Source organism: Canis lupus, chromosome 30, assembly GCF_003254725.2.
Source record: "Canis lupus dingo isolate Sandy chromosome 30, ASM325472v2, whole genome shotgun sequence".
In the NCBI taxonomy this organism is placed as follows: domain Eukaryota; kingdom Metazoa; phylum Chordata; class Mammalia; order Carnivora; family Canidae; genus Canis; species Canis lupus.
In genome coordinates, this window is record NC_064272.1 from 14287307 (window position 1) to 14309878 (window position 22572).

The window sequence follows — 22572 nt, forward strand, 5'->3', positions numbered from 1 at the left end:
CTATAATTACAAGCATTTAATTGTCCACATATAATAATTTTTCAACGACTGTTTTCACCATTATCTCCATGTAGACATATACTTCTTTCAATTAAATAGCAATGTTTATTGATGCAATGCTGGACTCACTTTATGCTCCTCTCCAGATTACTCTGCCCTTCATGTTTCAAGGTCTTGGACTTTGCTCATTGGAGAGCCCTGGCTGTTGTCACCCTGTTTTCTTTCACCACTGGCAGAAACTCAAGTGCCCTATACAGACTTTATTGGATTCTCAAAGGTTCAGGCCCTCTTCATTTTGGGACATGGGTAAAGCAGCATGAGGTGGTGGTTTGACCCTTTCTCAGAAGGCCTAACACAACGTGGTTGTAAGGTGTGTTGTAGGTATGCACATGTGCACGTGTGCCCAGGGGCTGAGGTTGGTGGGATTAACACCCAGTAAGACATTATCTGACCAGTAAGTGGCAGCAGGCAGAAAGCAGCCAACAGGAAAACTCTGCTTCTGTACCCCCCTACTCAATAGATTGTTCTGAGGTGCAGTGGCTCCTTGTGACGTCTGCAGAGCCCTTGTAGCAACCAGCCGTGTTTTCTTGTGGAGCTGTGGGCCACTCAGAAAGCACCACCTTTGACTTGCTCTGCCTGCCTCCCTTGCCCTACTCCCTATGCCCTGAAATCATACGCCTCCGGATGAAGTGTCGGCATTAAACCCTGCCTTAAGCTCTGTCCCAGGGAACGCACAGTTCCACACATATCCAAGGGTTTTCCCTACTTTTAAATCAATCATCCTCATAATCATAGCTCATATATACCAAACCTTATTACACACACTTTCACTCACAATACTTCTTACTTGCCATAGGAAGAGAATAAAATTCGGAAAGGCAACTGCTTATAACCCTTTGTTTAGTCTTAAGGGTCCTAAGGTAGATCTTCCCCAAAGTCTATCCTGTAGAGGGCAGATGTATAAGTTCGTTAAGAAAATAATTTTGCTCTGGACAAGAATGCTGCCAGGTTTTTATCACTGTTGAAGCATGATTAACTCATGATCTTCCACCCTCATTCTGTTCAAGGGATAAAATGCATTCAGATAAAAAGTGGGAATGCATCTGCATCCTAGGTTGCACACAGGCCTAGAAAGACAGATTAGTTTAGTAGTAAACTTTAACAAAGCAATAAAAAAAACTGATGAATTCTCTTTCCAAGGTAAAATTATACACAGCTCAATTTTTATGGAAACTTGTTTTTTTCCTGTGGTCTTAGATAATATATATTTTCCTGGGCTGGAAGTGTGAAGGATTTTTACAAACAGTCATCTGTGGAGATGTTTTTATGAACTAGGACCATAGATTCTTTCTCTCGGAAGCTAGAAGCCCCCCTCTTCCCATAGGAGACTATGAGAGTCAGATAGAACAGAAGAAGCCATGCTAAGATAACAAGACAATTATCTTAGTGACTTATAACAGTAAAAGCTTGTTTCTTACGCTCCCTCTATGTGCATCAAGGGTTGGCAGGGGCTCTACTCCAAGTCATCCTCACTTTGGAAGCAGCCATCACCAGATCACTGCCAGTCACCTTGGCAGGTAAGAGAAGAGGTGCTTTATAACTCTTAAAGCTTCGACAGAAAGTGGCACAATTATTTCCATCCACATGTTAGTGAGCAAAGCAAGTCAGATGGCCACAGCTCATTTCAAAGGGGTTGATGGAAAATAGTTCAACCAAATGTCCTAAAGGAGTATTAGAATATTTGCTCTGGAAAACTGTGTGGAGGTTCCTCAAAGAGTTAAAAATAGACCTGCCCTACGACCCAGCAATTGCACTGCTGGGGATTTACCCCAAAGATACAGATGCAATGAAACGCCGGGACACCTGCGCCCCGATGTTTCTAGCAGCAATGTCCACAATAGCCAAACTGTGGAAGGAGCCTCGGTGTCCATCGAAAGATGAATGGATAAAGAAGATGTGGTTTATGTATACAATGGAATATTCCTCAGCCATTAGAAACGACAAATACCCACCATTTGCTTCAACGTGGATGGAACTGGAAGGTATTATGCTGAGTGAAGTAAGTCAGTCGGAGAAGGACAAACATTATATGTTCTCATTCATTTGGGGAATATAAATAATAGTGAAAGGGAATATAAGGGAAGGGAGAAGAAATGTGTGGGAAATATCAGAAAGGGAGACAGAGCATAAAGACTCCGAACTCTGGGAAACGAACTAGGGGTGGTGGAAGGGGAGGAGGGCGGGGGGTGGGGGTGAATGAGTGACGGGCACTGAGGGGGGCACTTGACGGGATGAGCACTGGGTGTTATTCTGTATGTTGGCAAATTGAACGCCAATAAAAAATAAATATATTTTTTTAAAAAAAGAATATTTGCTTTCAGGGGGATCCCTGGGTGGCTTGGCAGTTTGGCGCCTGCCTTTGGCCCAGGGCGCAATGCTGGGGTCCTGGGATCGAGTCCCACGTCGGGCTCCCAGCATGGAGCCTGCTTCTCCTTCTGCCTGTGTCTCTGCCTCTCTCTCTCTCTCTCTCTCTCTCATAAATAAATAAATACATCTTTTAAAAAAATATTTGCTTTCAGCCCTAATGACAGGTTCTATGCACTGTCACCAAATAAAGCAATTATATTCTGGGAATGGAAAGTCAGTATACATTTTATTCTATGTACAACTGGCCCTGTCTCAGGTCACAGTGGATACCTAGGGGTTCTCAGATATTGGAAGGTGCTACTGCACAAGCATAACACACTACAACTACCATTGTTTCTTACACTCACTCCTTCTTGGGTTGCCTCGTATACACATTATTTAAACCCCCCATACAAGAGGGAGGAGAATTGGACATCCTGCTCTGTGTTGAAGAGCTAAAGATGGGGAAAAAGAAATGCTTCCCAGGCCCCTTTTGGAGTGGAATGGCATTCAGAAATCATGTCCTAATTGTCCTACACCGTGCCGAGGGCTTCCTTCTCCTGTTTCTGCAGTCTTAGCCTCAGCAGTGGAAAGAAATCCCTAATGATTTGACATACAGAGTCCGTTGCATCTAGATGCATCAATCTTGTCTGGAAACCTTTGCAAATGCAATCCCCAAGTTCCCTGCAGACAGCATCCCGTCAACCTGGGAGTTGGTTTGTTTTCTGTGGTGCTTTCTTAGCAAAAAGCCATTTTTCCAGAGGGTTCCTGTGAATGGTTCCTATAAACTAGAGTTAAAAGACATCATGGCCAGAGGCCTTTTAAAGAAATTTCTGTTCTTTCTTCTCCAAGCTTTTAAAAGCTCACATCTTCAGAAGCCATTTTCTTTATCTATCAAGGCTAAGTAGAGAATTCTATAGGGCAGACAGGAGAGTTTTCTTTATAAAAAAAAAAGAAAGGAAGAAAGAGAAAAAGAAAGAAAGAAAGAAAGAAAGAAAGAAAGAAAGAAAGAAAGAAAGAAAGAAAGAAAGAAAGAAGTCATAAAGCATTTTTAGGTACGGGAACCTAGAAGCTTTGATCCTGGGCATATTTTTATCACTCTATAAAAATGTCTTTGTTTCTTCTTCAACTCCATTAAATGGGACAAAGGAGAAAAGCACATTTCTGGTTTTCTCCTCTGAGGTTACTCCCCCTTGACACTGCCCACACGCCCAGAGGTTAGTGCATTAGCATCACCAAGATCCACAAAGGTCTTGCCTCCCTGCTCATCACCTTTTAGATCCTCTCTGGCTGCTTGGAAAGCAGGCAGCAGTTTAATGAGACAAATCCCCCTTGGAGACTCCTCTTTCCTCTAGGAATTCAGTAAGTGCTTTATATAAAACAGTAATAGGATGGCTCAGCCAGACTCTCTGGCTCACATACACTAACTGGTGCTCCCTTTGGGAAGGAGAAGCAGGTAGCCGAGTGATAAGGCCATTAGGACTGACTACGTCCCTTGAGCTGCTAGTCCCTGAAGCCACTTTTCTTGCCTGTTGTTAAGTATGAAAGGAAGTCGGTGAACAGCTGATCAGAACAGGCTTCCTGGTGGGATATAAAGATGTCCATGGGCAAACTCTGGATAATAACGGGCAGAGAGTGATTTAGTGCTGTGATTATTGCTTAGTGCAGGCCGGAAGTACCGGGCCCCGGAAGCTCAGAGGAGCTACAGAGGAGTGATGAGTGAGAAAGCAGACATGCTGGCCCCTCGCAGGTGAGAGTACCTGCTCCCATCATCAGAAGAGGGGATCCTCTGGGAGGCCTTAGCAATGCCTCCCAGAACTCCAGGAGATGGCAGGTAAAAAGGATCACATCTGTGAGAATGTCTCTCCTCCTTACATTATCGCTTCACCTTTGTCCTCTGAATTTATAGAGTTGTGGCTTCCTTATGACTCCGGACTTTAGGGGTACCCAGGCCTCTGCCTCTGCTGGATTCTTTTCCCTAAGATGTTGAAAGACCTCAGTGTTGTGAGATCTCAGCAATTGTAAGATCGACAACTGGAGTTAGGAGAAGCTAGTTAAAGCCCTGAGTAGTGTAACAATGGGAGAAGGGGTCGGCATGGAGCTTGGGGTGGAAGTTGGTGGAGCAGAATAAAGAGTGACATGCATAGAGTTGTACTTTTCTTTTTCTTTCTCTTTCTGTTCTTTTTTTTCTTTTGGCATGATATTTATTGATAACTTCCTATCAACTGCACAAATAAGAAATTCTGTTCAACCAGCGAGATGATTTTAAAATATGTCCACAAATTCATTCATATGCCTCCTTTTCAGAAATGGAGACTAATTCCCCTCTCCTTGAGTATGGACTGGCCTTAGAGCTTTCTAACAAACAGAATAAAGCACACAGAGTGACTTTGGAGACTAGATCATAGAAGGCCCTGTGGCTTTACTTTTGTTCTTTTTCATTCTCCTACCTGGAACATTTGTTCTGGGAGCAGCCAGCTGCCATGTCATGAAAACCCTCAGGCAGCCTATGGAGAGGTCTGTCCACACTGTAAAGAACTGAACCTTCTGGCAACAGCAATGTGAGTACACCATTTTGGAAGCAGATCCTCCAGCTGCAGTCAAGCTTTCGTTGCCCATATTCCCAGTCAACATCCTGATCGCAACCTCACAAGAGACTCCGTGTTTGACCACCCAGCTAAGCCACTCGCAAATTTCTGACCAGCCAGCAGAAATGTGAGACAAGATGCCTACAGTTTTAAGACACCAAGTTTTAGGATGCTTTGTTTACGCAGAAATAAATATCTCCAACAACAGGACTGTAGTCACTATGATGCAGACTGTGTCCAAAGTAACAGATGACCATTAATAAGTCTGAACCGATGTTCCTCTACTTAATGCCACAGTTCATTAGCACCTCAAAAACTTGAAGAGGAATACAAAGAAAATGAGCCAAAAGCTTTCCATTCAGTGTTTGTTCTTGGCAAGATGAGTTTGTTATTTAAGACATCTCAAAATTTGTCCCAGTCTACTTTTCCTTGGGCCAGGTGAAAAAGCCCTCCCATTGAAGCAATAGCCAAAGCTGTGGTTACTTATTCATGTGATCATCCTTCAAGTAATTTAGAGGACATATTTTCCTACTCTGGGTTTAGAAATCCTCAGATTGGCAAAATTGGAACAGAAGGGAAGAAGGAAAGGAGGAAAAGAGGAGAGAGAAATGAGTAAAGGTAAGATCTATAGTTTATATTAGCTTGTCTGTGAAGCACCAAAAAAAAGTAAGGAAATTTCATATTCTAGCAGCTAGGGAAAAGGTGTCCTCCCGCAGTTCAAGTTTTTATGAATTTTGTCCCTAAGCTTTTCATACCTACCTTGATTTATTAGCCTTTCTCAGCATTATATCTTGTAGACCTGCCAGCAGAACACAGTGGAATGAAACATCTGGCAAATTTTCCCAGATCCTATTATGAAATATCTTCAATTTTCAATTCACTGAAAAGTAAACAAGTCATTGTCTTCCCCAGAAGTGATTCACTTTGCTGTCAGAACCCATAGGCCATAGGCGATGGAGGTTTCCGAGTCCTTCCCAGGGCTGATGGGCACGTGGGGCGCTGTCTCTTTGCAGCCTGGGTTAGCTGCGGGGTTAAGTAACTCCTGGATGTTTTACCTAAACAAATACATCTGCTTGCTCAGTAAAGGGGTTATTTTTTTTTTTTTAAATTTCCAAGTGATCTGCTTTGATGCAATTAAAGGATCATTTATGAACTGACATTATATCAGCAAATAGTAATTGCTTAATTTCTGCAAAAATGTCTAGTGTCTTTTCCATTCCAACTTTTCAAACCTCCCCCCACCCAATGCACACACACACACTGCTAGGCTTCAAAAAGGCAACGACGATAACATGGCCTCCTCCCACTGCTTATAGTATCACATAGCCAGATTCTTTTCCAAAGGGAAGATCTTTTCAATGTCAGTCTGTCCTGAACTTGAATTTAAATGCACAGTATTCCTAAAGTCATTGTATTCATTAAACAGAAAACAATGTCAAATTACTGGAAAAGAGACTATGATGCTGGTGAGTATTTCCAGGGATTTTTTTTTCTAATAAGGCACCTTTATAGACATAATACACTGAGATACTAAGCAGATACACCTGAATGGCAGACAGGGAGGACTGAGCCGTAAGGACTTGAAACAAGCACCCACTAGCTTTCAAATGCACTGAGCTTCTGCCAAGACACTGAATGACTTGGAACCAGATGATTCTGTAACGACGTGGATGGAGAAACTGAGGTCGAATACGGGAAAGACATTTAGTTTGTGTTTCACATCAGTGATGTCAGTATGATGCAAACAATTCAGATGTAAGATGTCGGGAAAGAAGGCAAAGATAAACAACTCCCAAATTAGAGTAGCTTAGTTGATCCTAAAATCTCCACAGCAACCCCACTGCAGAGACCCAGAAATGACCTACAACACGACATTTTAACTATTGCCAGCATCTGATCCATTTGACTCATCCAAGGCTGTCTCAGCAATCCACAAAGTGGAAGTCCTTCTTTCACCAAGATGAGGTCAGCTTCATCCTCAGAGAGATTAAATTATCTCATGAAGAGGGGCAGCTATGAGTAAGTCCTTTTAATTTGCTACCCTGGGTGGAAGCACAGCACTGGGCACATCACAAGCATTCAATAAATATTTGCTGAAGTGAAAAGATGGAATAGTTACCATCATTTTGGATCACACCCTCTACATTAGCTATCGACTTCTTCCCTCCTTCTTCCTTTTGAAGCTAAATGAAGGCAGAGAGAGGCTCCAGCACTCCCCAAAGCGCCTTTCGTGAAGGAAATGAGCCAGCTGGAAAGCTTCAAACTTCAGGTCTCTAGGAATATTGTTCCTGCAGTTTCTCTGTCTTTCTCTCATTTTGATTTCACCTTAATAAGCACTAAGCCTATTAATGCTTCCACCCAGGGTAGCAAGCCAGGGAGAGAAGAAGGAACACAACCTGCATTTTGCCTTTCCTTTTCTCAGAGAGCCAAATTATGTTATTTTTGTAAAAGCATCTCTCCTCTTTCCTATCATCAGCTTCAGTCATCTCTCCTAGTTGATGGTGGAACGTCTCAGCGTGGGGGCTGCTTATCTTGGTGGGGATCTGGCGGTGGGCTTTTAACGTTGCCCCAAGCTGAGCTGGATGTCTGGAATTCCCAGTGCTAGTTATTTAAAATTTTTTTTAAAAATGGAATAAATAAAACTAAAGGATAGAACGAAGAGCCATTGCCATCTCCTCTGGTGCACTGGTGTAGAAAATGCTCGTGAAGATTTTCATTCTCAGCTCCGGTTTCTCATTCCTTACAGTGGAAGAAAGAGCTTCCTCATCACCTCGGAGCTTCACAGGCCCCACGCTCATGCTCAGTTTTTTTTTTGTAAATATTGTAATAAGCACCTGGAACGGAGGACAAAGGCATGGGCAAACGTTAAAGGCAGCCCGAGAGGGCTCCAACCAGTAGGATTTTCTTCTGTCCTGAATACTTATCCTTCTTATGGAGACTGTTTGAAAATGCTAATCCAGGTTTGTTGATAGTTGGCCTCAGCCTGCAGCCAGCCAGGCAGCCACCAGTGACCTTGTTTTCTTCTCCAGACTCATCTATGGGTCAGAAGTCTCATAGAAAGAGTTTGCCAGAGTGTAAAACCAAGGGCAGTTGACGCTGGAGCTAACAGCAAATGGCCCTGGTGTCTTCTTATTTTATATGGGGGGGAGGGGGGTGGGGGGAGCAAAGCTTATTCCCAAACCGCTTTAGGAGAGACCAGCCTTTGGAAAACAGCAGTCTCAGGAAGCACCAGATGAGGCTCCACCTGGCAGTAAGGAGAGCCGTGGGTCCTTCACGGGAGGCCTCATCAGGACCAGGGAGGGGAGCCCGCGTGAAAGCCGCTGGGCAGATGCAAAGCCTTTAAGGCAAACGTGCGGGCTCCCGTGTGCGGCCAGCGCTCCCAGGGTTGCTGCGCTTGGGGCTCCGCGGCTGGAGGGAGGGCCCTAACGGGCAGAGGCAGCTGCTGGCTCATCTAACCACAGTGCTCGTAAGATTGGGAAAGTAGGTGACTCCACAGCCAGGCCAGAGGACGTGCGGGCAGGGCACGGACTGGCTGCATTGTCCCCAGTGTCCATCTAGCCCTGCGTTATGCTGTGCTCCCCCAATGGCCAGCTCCCTAGACCAACCTGATGGTCACCACAAATGGAAAGCCAGTAGCACACAGGCAAAGTGTATCTAGTTTATAAAGAGAAGAGTGTCCAAGTACATCTAGAGGAAGCCAACCCCCCGTGAGAGAAGGGAGCAAGGGAAGGACAACAAGAACAACCACAAAACAAGTAACAACATGGGAGTAAGTGGGTACCTGTATCAACAGAAGGCTGAGCTTCCAGAAACGTCTAGCCCGAATGGCACCAAGGGCAGGAAAACGAATTTGAAGCTTAAAATAAACAGAGCTGAAGGGAAGGAACAAATACTGTTTGGGGAAACCCAAGGCAGTTTGTCAGCCTGAAGGGGGGCGGTTTCCACGTGTGTGGAAATCATGAGCGAGGACGGACAGGCGTTGGGGTGTTTGTTAGGGGGACAAGGGTGCGGAACGGGGTTGTCAAGGCAAAGGTTAACTGTCCTGCATGGTAAGGCCATGATGAGATTGGGGGGGGGGGGGGACTGGGTCCCAGCGAGAAGATGGGGAAGCCAGAGGCCGAGGAAGGAGCTCCTGTGAAAGGACTCCCGGTGATGGGGAGCCCCACCCTGAGACCTCAGCTGCCCTGGGGCCCCCCGCCAGGATCAGGCGTCTCCAGCCTGTGCTACCTGCACCCCCCCGCCTTTCCTCGGGCCTTCTCCAGAGCTTGATGAGCCATTAAGTTGAAGGTCCACCCGGTGACACCACCACTGCGTTGAGCTGTGCTCACGGGTCGCAGGACCCCAGAGGCCGAAGGGGACTGAGAAAAGTGAGCCAGGGTCGGAGAGCCCGCTCACAGGTGACACCATGGCACACGGGGACCACTGAGGAATTCTCAGAAATGTCCAGGAGGACACTACAGAGTGGCGGCCAAGATGAAGGGTGGGCTGGAGTGATCTTCCTTTATTTTTTTATTTTATTTATTTTATTTTTTTATCTTCCTTTAATAGTAAAACTAAAGCTAACCTGGAACCCGTCTAGGACTGGATACTGTGTCCCCTGACCGTTGAGTGCTCCTCCTAGAAGCCACTTTGCTGTGTGAGCGCGGTGGTGGCCACAGGACCAAGCGTGGCAGGGTAGACTAACCACGTCTAGCTCAAAAAAGGCTGATTTACTGCCTCTGCCGTCGTGTAATGCCTGGGCAGGCTTCTCGACTCCCTGACTCCTCCCTCCGGTGTCTCCCTCGGACCCTGTGGCTGCGCAGCAATTAGCAGGCCCAGTGGGTGCAGGGCCTGCCAAGCCGGCGGCCACGCCATCAGTCAGCAACTTACCCCCGCCAAGGAGCGTGGGAGGCTGTGATGATTTATTAGATGTATTATTTCCACCAATATGAGTAAACAGGCCAAACAATTTTTTTTTAAAGGCCAGCAATGAAACTACTACTCCTGACGTACCATCAGCTGAAATAAAATGAAATAAAATGATCGGTGGAAGAGTTTTCATGTGATCTCATGCTAAATGTGTAACGGTGTAAGGTTAAATTGCTTTCTGCTCTCTGTTCTTTTTGTCTTATGGTCTGATACTCTGTGATATCATCTCATGATATATATCTTCCATCACTAAAACCAGAGAAAATTACTTCATTGTCCTGAGACTTGATGAAAGTCTCATTTTGGTTGTGTTCTTTAAGTTGCGATATTGGGGGCAATTTTTTTTCTGTTCTTCTTCTTTTTACTGGGTTGGATTAACATGCAGATAAGGAGTTCTGATAAATGCATATACCTGTGTAACCACTTCCTTAATCAAGGTGTAGAATATCTTCATCATCCCGGAGAGCGGCCTGTGTCTCTTTCTGATTATTCCCAGCCATTTCCGTCCCCTGAATGGTAACCACTGTTCTGATTACAAAGGTTAGTTTTCTCTGATCTTGAACTTCATATCAATAGAAACTTACCGTACATGGTTTTTAGTGTTCAATTCTTTTACTTAATAAGTTTTGAATACTCATCCATGTTGTTGCATGTGTAAATAATTTGCTCATTTTTATTGTTGAGTTGTGTTCCATTATATATATGTACTACAATTTGTATAGTCCTTCTCCTGTTGATGGATATTTGGGTAGTTTCCAGATTGAGGTTATTATGAATAGAGCAGCTAGAGATTCTTATGCAAGTGTTTTTGTGGGTATGTTTTCCCTTCTCTTGGGTAAGAGTAGAATGGCAAGATCAAGGGTAGCTGTATGTTTAACATTATAAGGAACTGCTAAATAGTTTTCCAAAGTGGTATGACATTTTTCATTTCCACCAGCAGAGTCTGGTTGTTCCTATCCTAGATATACTACTTGACTTAAGCCATTCTAGTCGATGTGAAATGGCATTTCATTGTGGTTTTATTTTTCATTTTCCTAATGATAATGATGCTAAGCCTTTTTTCATGTGATTATTGGCCACTAGCATATTTCTTTTGAGAAGTGTCTATTCAAATATTTTCCTCACTTCATTATCAAATTGTCTTTTTATTATTTGTTATTTACAGAAATTTCTATATATTCTAGACACAAGCCCTTTGCCATGTTGTGAATATACTCTCTAGTCTGTGGCTTATCTTTTCGTTTTCTTAACAGTATTTCAAAATAATTTTTAAATTTCGATAAAGTCCAATTTATAAACTCTTTTATATTTAGCATTTTTTATTTACTTTAGAAAATTCTTTGTTTACCTGTTTGGGTGATTTTTTTCTGAAATTTCTCTCTTTTTTTTTAAGATTTTATTTATTTATTCATGAGAGACACAGAGAGAGTGACAGAGACATAGGCAGAGGGAGAGGCAGGCTCCATACAGGGAGCCCAATGTGGGACTCGATCCCAGGACTCCAGGATCACACCCAGAGCCGAAGCAGATGCTCAACTGCTGATCCACCCAGTCGTCCCTTTTCTGAAACTTCCTAGAGAACATTATCTGAGTATACTCAATAATAAAAATTTCCTGATTACCTATGTTCACAAAGTATGTCTTTATTTTCATTATTCTCACTTTAATGACCCAAATGTGGTCATATGCTAGTAAATTGGCTTTCTTGGGCAGGGGGAGGAAAAGAAGCCCTGATTTATGTAGCATTTGCCAATTTCCATGGTGTAAACATTCCCACAATGATTTATTTTATGCTACCAATTGTTTCACAAGTGACTTGCAAAATTCCTGAGTATTTAACAATCAGCTCTCACTAGCTATTATGATTCCCTGCATGATCACTGCAAATACTATAAGAAAAACAAGCAGCAAGAGGTGAACCCCTGGGGAAGGGCTATTCTCAGGGACATTGGAAAGGCGCCACATTTTGAGGGATATCTGGCCACAAAAATCAGAGAGTCGCTGGCCACGACTAACAGTAGAACCTGACCTGACTTCCAAATTGTGGCTGATATAAATAAAAGCGCAGATATGCATGTGTAGGAGTTAATAAAATAAACACTACAAATGAGGAACCCATGGTGTATAAGAGCAGAAGCTCTGCCGATATTCTCATTTTGGGGAACATCAAGAGTCACCTTCTTCCTAAAAATGACTAGATGAGAGGACGGAAGATGGACATTTAGACTATAGAAAAAGGGTGCAGAATAGCAGTCAATAGGGAGTGATTGATGGAGTGACCCCTGACTACATCTTGCATAGGGTGTTCACGTGGAGTGGGAATTTAACATTAAACAGCCAAAGCCCAGTGAGATAGTAAGTGAATGCATTTCATCCACAGCTGCTGTGGCCTGGTGGTAGGCTTGATGTTGTGACACGGGAAAGGGCTGTGGAATCAGGACCTTTGAGTTGTAAGAAAGAGCCTCACAAATGATGAGCCTTCTCATCAAGAAGATAAGAAAATTTACAGTAACCTCCCATCACAGCAGTAAGAAGAAGGAGACTTTTCACAGCAATCATTCTATAAAGAGTTTTCATGTTAGAGCAGAAAAAACCTGGATATTTATAGCTATGCATGGTTTTCTGCACCAGCAATAATGGATACAGAGTAAGGGAAACACATTTTAAAATCTTTATTCCTTCAAAATTAAGGTTTGGCCAATTATGAACTGAGCTTTAGAAGTATTTCCATTTTCCATATTATATGTCTTATATATTCAATGTATATTTTATATGTACATTTTATTTATTCTACTAAGTATATCACATATGTAAGCATACATATTTTTTAAAGATAGTTAGATTTATTTATTTATTTATTTATTTATTTATTTATTTATTTATTTAAAAGAGAGAGAGGCAGAGACACAGGCAGAGGGAGAAGCAGGCTCCATGCAGGGAGCCTGATGTGGGACTCGATCCCGAGTCTCCAGGATCACGCCCTGGGCCGAAGACAGTGCTAAACCGCTGAGCTACCCGGGCTGCCCAAGTATACATTTTAACTTCGTTCAGATGGTAATCATAACATGAATGCACTTCTACTCATCATCCAGCTTAACTAATAGAACATCACCAGGGCACCTGGGTGGTTCAATCAGTTAAGTGTCCAACACTTGATTTGGACTCGGGTCATGATCTCAGGGACATCGGGCTCCCTGCTCAGTGGGGAATCTGCTTGAGATTCCCTCTCTCCCTCTTCTTCTGCCCCTCTCCACCACACTTGCTCTCTCTTTCTAAATAATTAAATAAGTCTTTTTAAAAATTTAAAAAATCACCAACGTCAATACTCAGTGTCCATCCCTTGCTCCATTTCCCTCACTCCTTCCAACTGTTCTCCATTTCAGGCCCCAGTGGTTTTCCTAGGCAGCCATTCTTCAGAGAGAATTTAATGCAGGGAATTGGTAACCCAAGTGATGGAGCAGCTAAGTATCAACCAGGAGATAACGAGAGATGAGCAACAGCAGGAAGCCAGTATCACACCCAGGCAAGAGAGACAAAGGGAGAAGGGAGTGTTACCGGAGTAAGAGGTTGGGTCATGTCCAGGGAATCTTATCTGGTGAGAGCCAGAGTCAAGGAGGAGACATGGCTACTGCCAGAGAAAACATCCAAGACAGAGTAAAGGGAAGAAACAGCTGGGCATCTTTCTTACCCTGCTCTGCAGCCTTCTGTTAGTGTCTTCCACCAGGTAAGTTCAGCCGGCAGCCAACTGACCTGGGGGCCTGTAATGTGGAGCAGAGCAGAGGGGGATGAGGAATGAATCTGAAATACAGAATGGGTACAGTGTGGAGGCAAGGAAATCTTTCATCTTTGGCAGAGTTAAGTAAACATGAATATCATGTGTGTGAAAACAGTCTAAACGCCCAACAGTAGATAAATGTTTAATTACAAAATATTATGTGGGCTTCAAAAAACACTATTTCAAAGAAATTCATAATTATGAAAAAGTTTAATGTTTAAGTAAAAATATAGAAAAATATTGAATATAAAGTTCAAATTATAATTTGAAAATAAATGCACACTGATGTAATAATACCAAATATGGTGCATTATTTCAACTACTTAAACTATACACAGAAAATAAAGGGGAAGTTGAATACCAAAAGGTAAATAATGCTCTGTTTTGAAATAACGGGTATTTGTATTTTCTTATTTATGTGTTTTTGTATTAGCAAATGTTCAACACCAAGTGCCTATTACTTTTACAACGAGATCAGAAGGTTATCCTCCTCAGCACCTGGAATATGGAAGTTCCCAGGGAACTTATCTGCCATCCAGGAACATTTATTAGAGTAGCCATGATGCTCTCATGCTTCTTAAAGTATTTACAGTTTGTAAAGCATTTTTAGTATTCTTTTGTAATAACCACATAGGCTAAGTTTTCCTTCCTTACAGATAAAGAAATGGAAACAATACAAGGTAAAACTGGTAATAAAAGGCAGAGCCAAAGTCACAGTGCTGGCCTTGATGTCCCTTGTCCAAGGACACTATGAGAATCATTAGTGCTTGTCTCTGAATATTTCATACTCTCTTTTCTCAAGACACATGGCAGGAATTCCCCATCTCCTGGGAAGTAATGGTCATATGATTTGCTTTGGCCAGTGAAATGTGAGCAGAAATGCTATCCTTCACATCCTGGTAGAAACTTTAAAGCCAGTGTGCAATTGATCACAATCTCTTCCTATAACTCTGGAAATCACAGGAACACATTTAGAAATAAAGCTTCCATCAGGTTAGGTCTCTGAGATCTCCATCTGTCTACCTTCTTTGGGCATATTGCACGAAAAAGAACTAAGCTTTTGCTATGTTAAGCCACCAAGATTTTGAGGATCCTTGTTTGTACATCCTAACAACCCATTTGGATCAAAATAGAAATTATTCTCTTCACAGCTCAAAACTGGGTATCTTATATTCCCATCTATTCTCAAAGACAATTGGCTAGTAACTGTTGGTAGCAACAGCACATGTTGTCAACAAATATAAATATTAGAGCAAAAAAGTCAAAGATATATTTTTAAATTATTTCTGATTAGTTCATAAGTGGTAAAGAAGTAATTGCCAAATTTCAATGAGAGATGGCAATAACAAACATGGTTTGGATAAAAACTCTTAGCACTGTGCTTTCGCTCTTTGCCTTCCCTTTTTAAATAGATATTTCTTGGTTTATTTATTTCCTTTAACAAAAAGACACTAAGGCAGTCACAAATATGTAGGTGATCTGAAGGAGGCCAGGCCCAGGAAGAGGCTGGGCTTGTACCAGGAGCACAGTAGCCGGTGAGGTCAGGAGATTGGTTACATGCAGGGGAATAGAAATACAGGGTGCCAACCTTCTCACTGTCAGGGAAAGGAAGTATAAGTATAGAAAGATGGGAAGCTAGAATAAACCCTGTGGTGTTGTACTGGAATCAGGAGTATCAGTGAGGGAGAACCTGGGTGGCTCAGGTTAAGTGTCTGATGCTGGATTTCAGCTCAGGTCATGATCTCAGAGCCTCAGCCCCATATCAGGCTCCCTGCTCAGTGGGGAGTCTGCTTGAAGATTCTCTCCTTCTCCCTTGGCCCTTCCCCCAGATTGCATCCTCTCTCTCCCAAATAAATAAATAAATAAATAAATAAATCTTTAAAAAAATAAGAAGTATCAATGAGCACCCATAGTTTTCAATATAGTTAGAAGGAGAATAAATACGTGTATGTATACACACATAGGTATACACACACACACATATATATACACACTTACACATATATACATATATATATATAAATGACTGGTTTTCCAGGGTTGGGTCAGGCAAAGAACAAGATGAGTCCAGGACATCTTTTTATAACCGAAACCGAGGAAATGATAGGGCAGTGATGGAGACATGCCAAAAGCTCCCATATACAGGGCTTCCATTGACCGAACTTGGACAATTTGAGCATCAAAATAGATATTATGAGAGTGCATTACAACATATTGAATAAAATAGGAAGCCTTGAGCCCACACCGATATAAATAAATGAATGAATAAATTAATGAGCTGAGAAGGAAAATTTTTTTAGGATAAGAAATCAACTAATGAATGTAGAAGGAATGGTATTATTGAATACCTGCAATTTCCATCACAGTAATAATCAATTCAGGCAAAAAATACACCAAAGGATTCTAAAACTTGTGGGCAAAAATTGGATGAGAAATAGGATTTTACATAGTCTCAAAATATCAACCCACAATGCATTTATCACAGCATCTATGATATCCCCTCCATAAGATCATGAGGAAACACTACAGAACCTACACTGAGGAAAATTCTATAAAGCGACTGGACTACAGTCTTAAGAATGTCAAGGTCATGGGGATTAGGGAAGACTAAGGAACATTCCAGATTAAAAGACTGGGGATACTGACAACTGGCTCAGTGGATGCACTTCATGTGGACCTTCTGCTATAAGGGATGTTGATGAGACATTTATCAAAACTTGAATGGCGCTCTGAGTCAAGAGTACATGGGAAGTTTTTCTACTATTATTGCAACTTTTCTGTAAGTTGAAACTGTCAAAATAAAATGTTAACCAAATCTCTTTGCATGGTAGAGAGGTTTCCAGTAACCAATAAAGAGAGGATGAGAAGCATGAAGGGGACACTGTGCCTGGGAGAGGCCATAAGGCATTGCCAAAATTGCTCACAGTATTGTCCAACTAAATCAACCTCTCGTGAGATCCTGCTGTTTCACCATGGTGAATGGTGATGGAGACTGAGGTTGGGGTGGGGTGGGTAAAGAGACTTTCCAATTTCTGGAAATTCTGTTTTGCACAATTAGGTAAGAGAAATTTAGTGAGCATAGGCAAGAGAAGGAGGAGGTAAGGACACAGAGGTAAATGAATGGATTCCAAGAAAAGCTATGAGCCAAGCAGCTAAGCAGACAGCAGACCCCTGGTGAGAAAGGCCAGAGAAGTAAGCATTGGAGCAAGAGCCTGGGGCGGGAGGAGCCTCTGCAAAGAACAAGAAAGGAAAAGTGAGGGTTTGAAAAGCAAAAATTAGGTAGCTAGTGTGTAGAACTGGATGCAAAGAAGTCACATCAGAGAACTGAAGCAACGATATGTAAAAACTAAAGACAAAAATTAAAAATATGTCAAGTTGATAAGAAGGGGAAGTTCGTAAGTCCTTAGAGTGATAGGTAGATTATTTATTGGTGTTAGAAACTGAGATTACAGAAAACTGAAAGAAATTCTGTGTCTGAGCATTCATGGGAAAGGCTGGCAGATAGGAAATAGGAATACACTTTAGGAGGGGAAAAAGTACAGCCAGAAAATGTAAGGAGGCATAAATAGTTGATGGTATAAGGATTATACTACCTGGAATGTGATGAGACCTAAGGTTTGGAATGACCACAGCCTAGTATTCAAAAGTGGCAGAAATAATTTAAAAAACAGAAATATTTCCATTTAAAATTGCATCCTAACAAGAAGGAAATCTGTTCAATATCTTACTCAGTAACTAGATGAACATCAAGTGCCCAAAACATCATTTGGAATCAGAGGGAGCAAAACGAAAGAAGGAAAGGCCTACCCAGCATTCCTAGTCAGTCTCCTCAGGATCCTGATCAGGCTCCTGGTCAGGCTTTTGGTGGGAAGACACACAAAATATTCCTTGCAAAAAAAAAAATATATATATTCCTTGCACAGCCTGAGAACATTTGGATCCTCAGTCCCCCGTACAAGCACCAGTTATCTAGCAGTCGCTCGATCAATGTTGTTTTAACTGCCTGAAGAATAGAGGTTTCTCTTAAAGGATAAAGACAAACAAAGAAAAGAGAAATCTATTATTATTTGAAATCTCTGAGAGAATATCAGGAATAAATAATTACAAAGTAAAAAGTTACATTAAAGTTACCTTTGAGATTTCATTTTAAAACATTTTGAAACAAACACTTGGGAAGATTTTGGCCAATAATTTATTACTCTAAATTGAAAGTCTGGTAACCATTTCTAGCCTGTTTTAAGAGAGTACTATATAAAATTTCAAAAAGACCCTGACTATGGAAAAGAAAGAAATGATTTTGGAAAGTTTTTCTTTTCTTTTCTTTTCTTTTCTTTTCTTTTCTTTTCTTTTCTTTTCTTTTCTTTTCTTTTCTTTCTTTTCTTTTCTTTTCTTTCTTTTCTTTCCTTTTCTTTTCTTCTTTTCTTTTCTTTCTTTTTTCTTTCCTTTCCTTTTCTTTTCTTTCTTTCTTTCTTTCTTCCTTTCTTTCCTTCCTTCCTTCCTTCCTTCCTTCCTTCCTTCCTTCCTTCCTTCTTTTTCTTCTTTCTTTTTGAAAGGCAAAAGTGAAAAGCTGTCCTCCTCTGATAAGGAAGACCAAATTTCAAGGAAATCAGTAAAGATAGAATCTTGAAAGTCATAAAGAATAGCAGACCATCCTGAAAGGTAAAAGGGCAGAGGGGGCTGTCAATTTGATTACTTCTGTTGACCTCTGTTGATTGAGAAATGCTGGCAGTTGAGGCTAAATGGCCAGAGGGAACCAGATATCAGGTTGTCCTAAGTTTAAAAAAGCCATAGTCATATCACGATAATGGACTATATTAGTCAGGATTCTCCAGAGAAACAGAACTAATTGGATGTATATAAAGAGATTTATTGTAAGAAACTAGCTCACACAATTGTGGAGGCTGGGAAGTCCCACAACTTGCTGTCCATGATTTGGGGACATAGGAAAGAAAGCTGGTGATATAAACTCCAATCTGAGTCCAAAGGCCTGAGAACCAGGAGCACCAATGGTGTCTCAGTCTGAAGGCAAAAGACTGAAGTTTCAGCTCAAGCAGTCGGGCAGAGAGAGAGAGAAAGAGAGAGAGAATTCAGGTTGGATAATGTCTACCAGGACTAAGGAGGACAATCTGCCTTAGCCTATAGAGTGAAATGCTAATCTCATCTGGAAACACTCTCACAGACACACCCAGAATAATCTTCAGCCAAATATCTGGGCACCCTGAGATCCAGTCAAGCTGACACATAAAATTAACCATCACAGGAACAGATTCAAAGAAAATGGGTCAGAGAGAATCTGAAAGATACATTGTATTATAAACCGAGGTTTAACATACTAACCTATAACTAACAATAAAAGGTACAGAATTGTATACTTAAAAAGGCTTTCTTTAAAAACTGTTCCTAAAGTGAAAGAAAAAACAGGCTTTTATTTGTCAGTGATTTGGCTGAGGAAGCAAACCCAAACAGGAAAACTATGAGAGTATATACAGATTATAAAAGACCTTTAATACTGAGGTCTACAAACCTAGAACTCAAATCAATGGTGACAGGAAAAGTCATGGTGAGAACAAGTTTCATTAAAAATCTGAAATATTAATTGAATTCCATTCTGCAGAGTGGAGAGCACTTAAGATGAAGGAATCAATACAGCACTCAATCTTCCCTTTCTCTTCAGAGCAGAGTTCACTCCTTGCCACCATCACCCCCATCCCCAACTGGATTGGGCTTGTTTTCTGAAAAATCCAACTCTTGCCAAAAGGCTGGTTGGAAGATTCAAGCAGATGGAGACTTAGTATTCGCTGAAGGTCTGAGGTGTACTGACTCTCTCGGGAGCCATATTTCAGGAAGGAAGTCAAGAAAGACATCAGAGAAGCCAGAATTTCCTGCAGGATCATATAATAGTTCTCATGGAGAACCCTTGATTAGGTGGGACCTTGAAACACAAAGGTGGAAGGAATCTCTTCCATTGACAGCAGTTATTGATTACCCATTAGGTGCAAGGCACTGCTTGACACTTAGGCTTTCAACTTGGAATGATGAGTGGATATCATTGTTGTTAATGAAGTATGTAGCTGAATCATAGTGAGAGGAAGAAGGCAGACAGTAAAGGCTAGGATGAAAATGAGAAAGTAGCCATTCTTTCTCTGCTGAGAAGTAGGAAATGTAAACCTGGAATATTAGGGTACACAGATGTTTGCAACAGGCATTGATTAGTTGAGGGGCTTCTCTACATGTTGAGACCATTTTTCTATCAGCTTTCTATTTAGAGCAGCTTATATACTATTACCGGACAGAATGACAGCATGAACTTTCGAGGTCATTCCAGACTGAAAATTCTGTGTGCTTATGTTTTCTATCTTGCTTTATTTGTAGACTGTTTCTATGTTTAAATATGCATAATGCTTAAGAGGGGCAAGTCAGCGAACGAAGCAACTTGAAGCCTAAAGAATGAATGAGACATGATTTCTCACTTTAAGGGTCATAAAGGAAGACAAAGCAAGTGACCAAATAATATTCTATTTTCCAATTGCTATCCAAATGATAAGAATAAATCAAAATCACTTCAAGCCAGGTGATCAGAAAAGTTGTGGTCGAATGACTGAAAAAAAATTTCCAATTATTCATTCTTCCTCTCCATGCCCATTACAATGTGATTTTGCAGTTTCTTCTATAAGGGATAGAATCTAGTTCCCCACTCCTTCAAACTGAGTTGGGCTTGTGGCTTGAGCTAGCCAACAGAAAGCAGCAGAAATGATGATTTGCCAGTTCTGAGCCTAAGCCTCAGGGGAATTTGCACATTGCCTCTGTCTCTCAGCCCCCGACACTGTCATGAGACCAGGCCCAAGCCAACCTTCTGAAGGATGAGAGACCATGTGGAGGAAAGCACAGTTGTCCCAATTAAGGCTACCCTAGGCCTCCTCACAGCCAGTCAACCTCATATGTGAGAAAGCCCAGCCAAGATTAACATACCTTTCTGTCATCACACAGCTGTCTGCAGTTACATGGATGAACCCAACTGAGACCATAAGAATCATACAATTGACCTATGGACTTGTGGGGATCAATCAGTGTTTACTGTAGTTTGCTATTACAGTTTGATTACTTGTTACTCAGGTTTATCATGACAATTGATACCAAAGCCTTCATGAAATAGCAGTCTTTCAAGCCATGAAGAATGAGGAGGATTGTGACAGGTAGTGTAAATAGGGAGAATTTCGGGCCAAAGGAATAGCACAAAGAAAACCAGGGACTGAGAAAGCCTGGGATAGGTTCACAGTAGTGACAACCCAGTTTTATGAGTAGAGCTCAGAATTTCCAAATGGTCACAATTGTAATGTCAACTATCAGAACTGATCCAGAGGGGGTGGCAATCCTCTAGAGAAGTAGCTCTGTTGAAAGAGGGTTCATTCTGACACAAGCCCCCTTAGATGCTGGGGGCTGTGGGATATAGTTCGCCCTTCTTGCTGGGTTGGGCCAAGAAGGTGCAAGAAATGGAAAGCTCCAAATCTTGTAGCTGCACATGTTTTGACACGTACATCTGAGCAGGACAGGGAAGCAAATATTTTCTTGAAATGAAGATAACGTGACTGGATGGTGGAACAAAGAACTGGAACAAGTGAATACAGATGTTTTCCCTGAGACAAATTTTTTATTCCACTGGAACTTAGAAGCACACAAATCATATTTCTGCATTGGCTTTTTGTTATTTTGCCAAGAAATTAAATTTAGGAGCATGCAGGTGTTACTGAGATGCTCTCACATTGGACTGCCTCAAAAATCTTTGGGGAAGTAGGTGGCATATGAATAATCAATACCTCACTAATCCCTTTCTGGAGAATCTGGAAGAAAAACAAAAACACAGTGTTGACTTTCTCATATTGATTGTTGGCTTTTACTTCATGTCCCCCCTCCCATTTCCTGTACTTGCCAGGATGCTAGGTGACCTTTCCATATTTAATTACCCAAAAGAAACATGCAAGAAATGAATGCCAAAGGAAGAGGGAGGTGCCTATTCCCAAATGTCTTGTCAAAATAACCACCCCTAATCTTACTCTTTCTGTGGGATACATGATGCCTGTTTGAAATGAATAGAAAATGAAACAGACAAAGCATATGGCTGTGAGGCTAGAGAAAGTGAGACAGGGTAAGGGACAGCCAAGCACAAACACATCCCTGCAAGTAGGAGTCTCGGTGTCATTCTTTGGAATACAGCGGTTCCTAAAAAGTACATACCTGGGAATTCTTCAGATGGATTTCTCAACTCAGACACTTCTGTCAGGGACTCTCAGTAATTAGACCCAGTTATCTTGCCCAACCACATGACCATTTGAGCCTGCTTATTGCACAGCCAGAGACTCTTGCATAAACAATGCCGAAGAGAATAAGGAAGATGTTTCAGAGATATTGCTACTCAGTCAAGTGTCACACATGCCTTCTCCAACAAGCACAGAGAAAATAATATTAATTTCCTCTCTCATTACTTTATTTGCATCTGATGCCTTAGGTGCCTAATAAAAGCTACTTTACTGCCCTGGATTATTTCCTGACTTAGTGACTATTTTATTTCGGTATTATGGGACTCTATAAGAAGTGCAGGGGGTGACACAGGAGAACTTCAATTTGAATTATAAGATTTCTCATTTGCAGTTTGGGCACTCAGATAGAAGAGCTGGGCTCCATTTTATAGCCCTCCAGCCAGAGCCCACATGGGTGCGGAGCACAATTCAGGGTCTTTGAGCATGTGCCTGCCAGGGGGCACTGTTGAAGTCCACAGAAAAACAAGTCAGGAATTAAGAACATTTAGTGGAGGTTAAGACAATAAAGTAGTTTGGGGAGCAGGTGAAGAGACAAAGAAAAGAATTATGTCTATATTAAGGAATCTAATACTTGTTTGTG

General features: G+C 41.7%; 1 protein-coding gene across 50 annotated transcripts in view; it reads right to left on the reverse strand.

Annotated features, from left to right (window-relative positions):
- The window catches only part of LOC112675976 (uncharacterized), a 48891-nt gene that overhangs the window by 22572 nt on the left and 3747 nt on the right, over nt 1-22572 (reverse strand). For 21 of the 50 annotated variants that reach the window (XR_004810862.2, XR_007407366.1, XR_004810852.2 and 18 more), the window contains one exon: nt 13591-13660. The exons of 2 other annotated variants lie outside the window; for them this stretch is intronic. Coding sequence is in view for 23 of the 48 variants with exons in the window: in XM_025472892.3 (XP_025328677.1) it covers nt 13591-13700 (110 nt within the window). In the remaining 25 variants the exon portion in view is untranslated. Of the gene's footprint in view, nt 1-5753; nt 5875-13590; nt 13701-17484; nt 17700-22572 lie in introns of all 50 variants that reach the window. 27 more of the 50 variants (XR_004810856.2, XR_007407372.1, XM_025472885.3 and 24 more) reach the window with 12 other exon arrangements.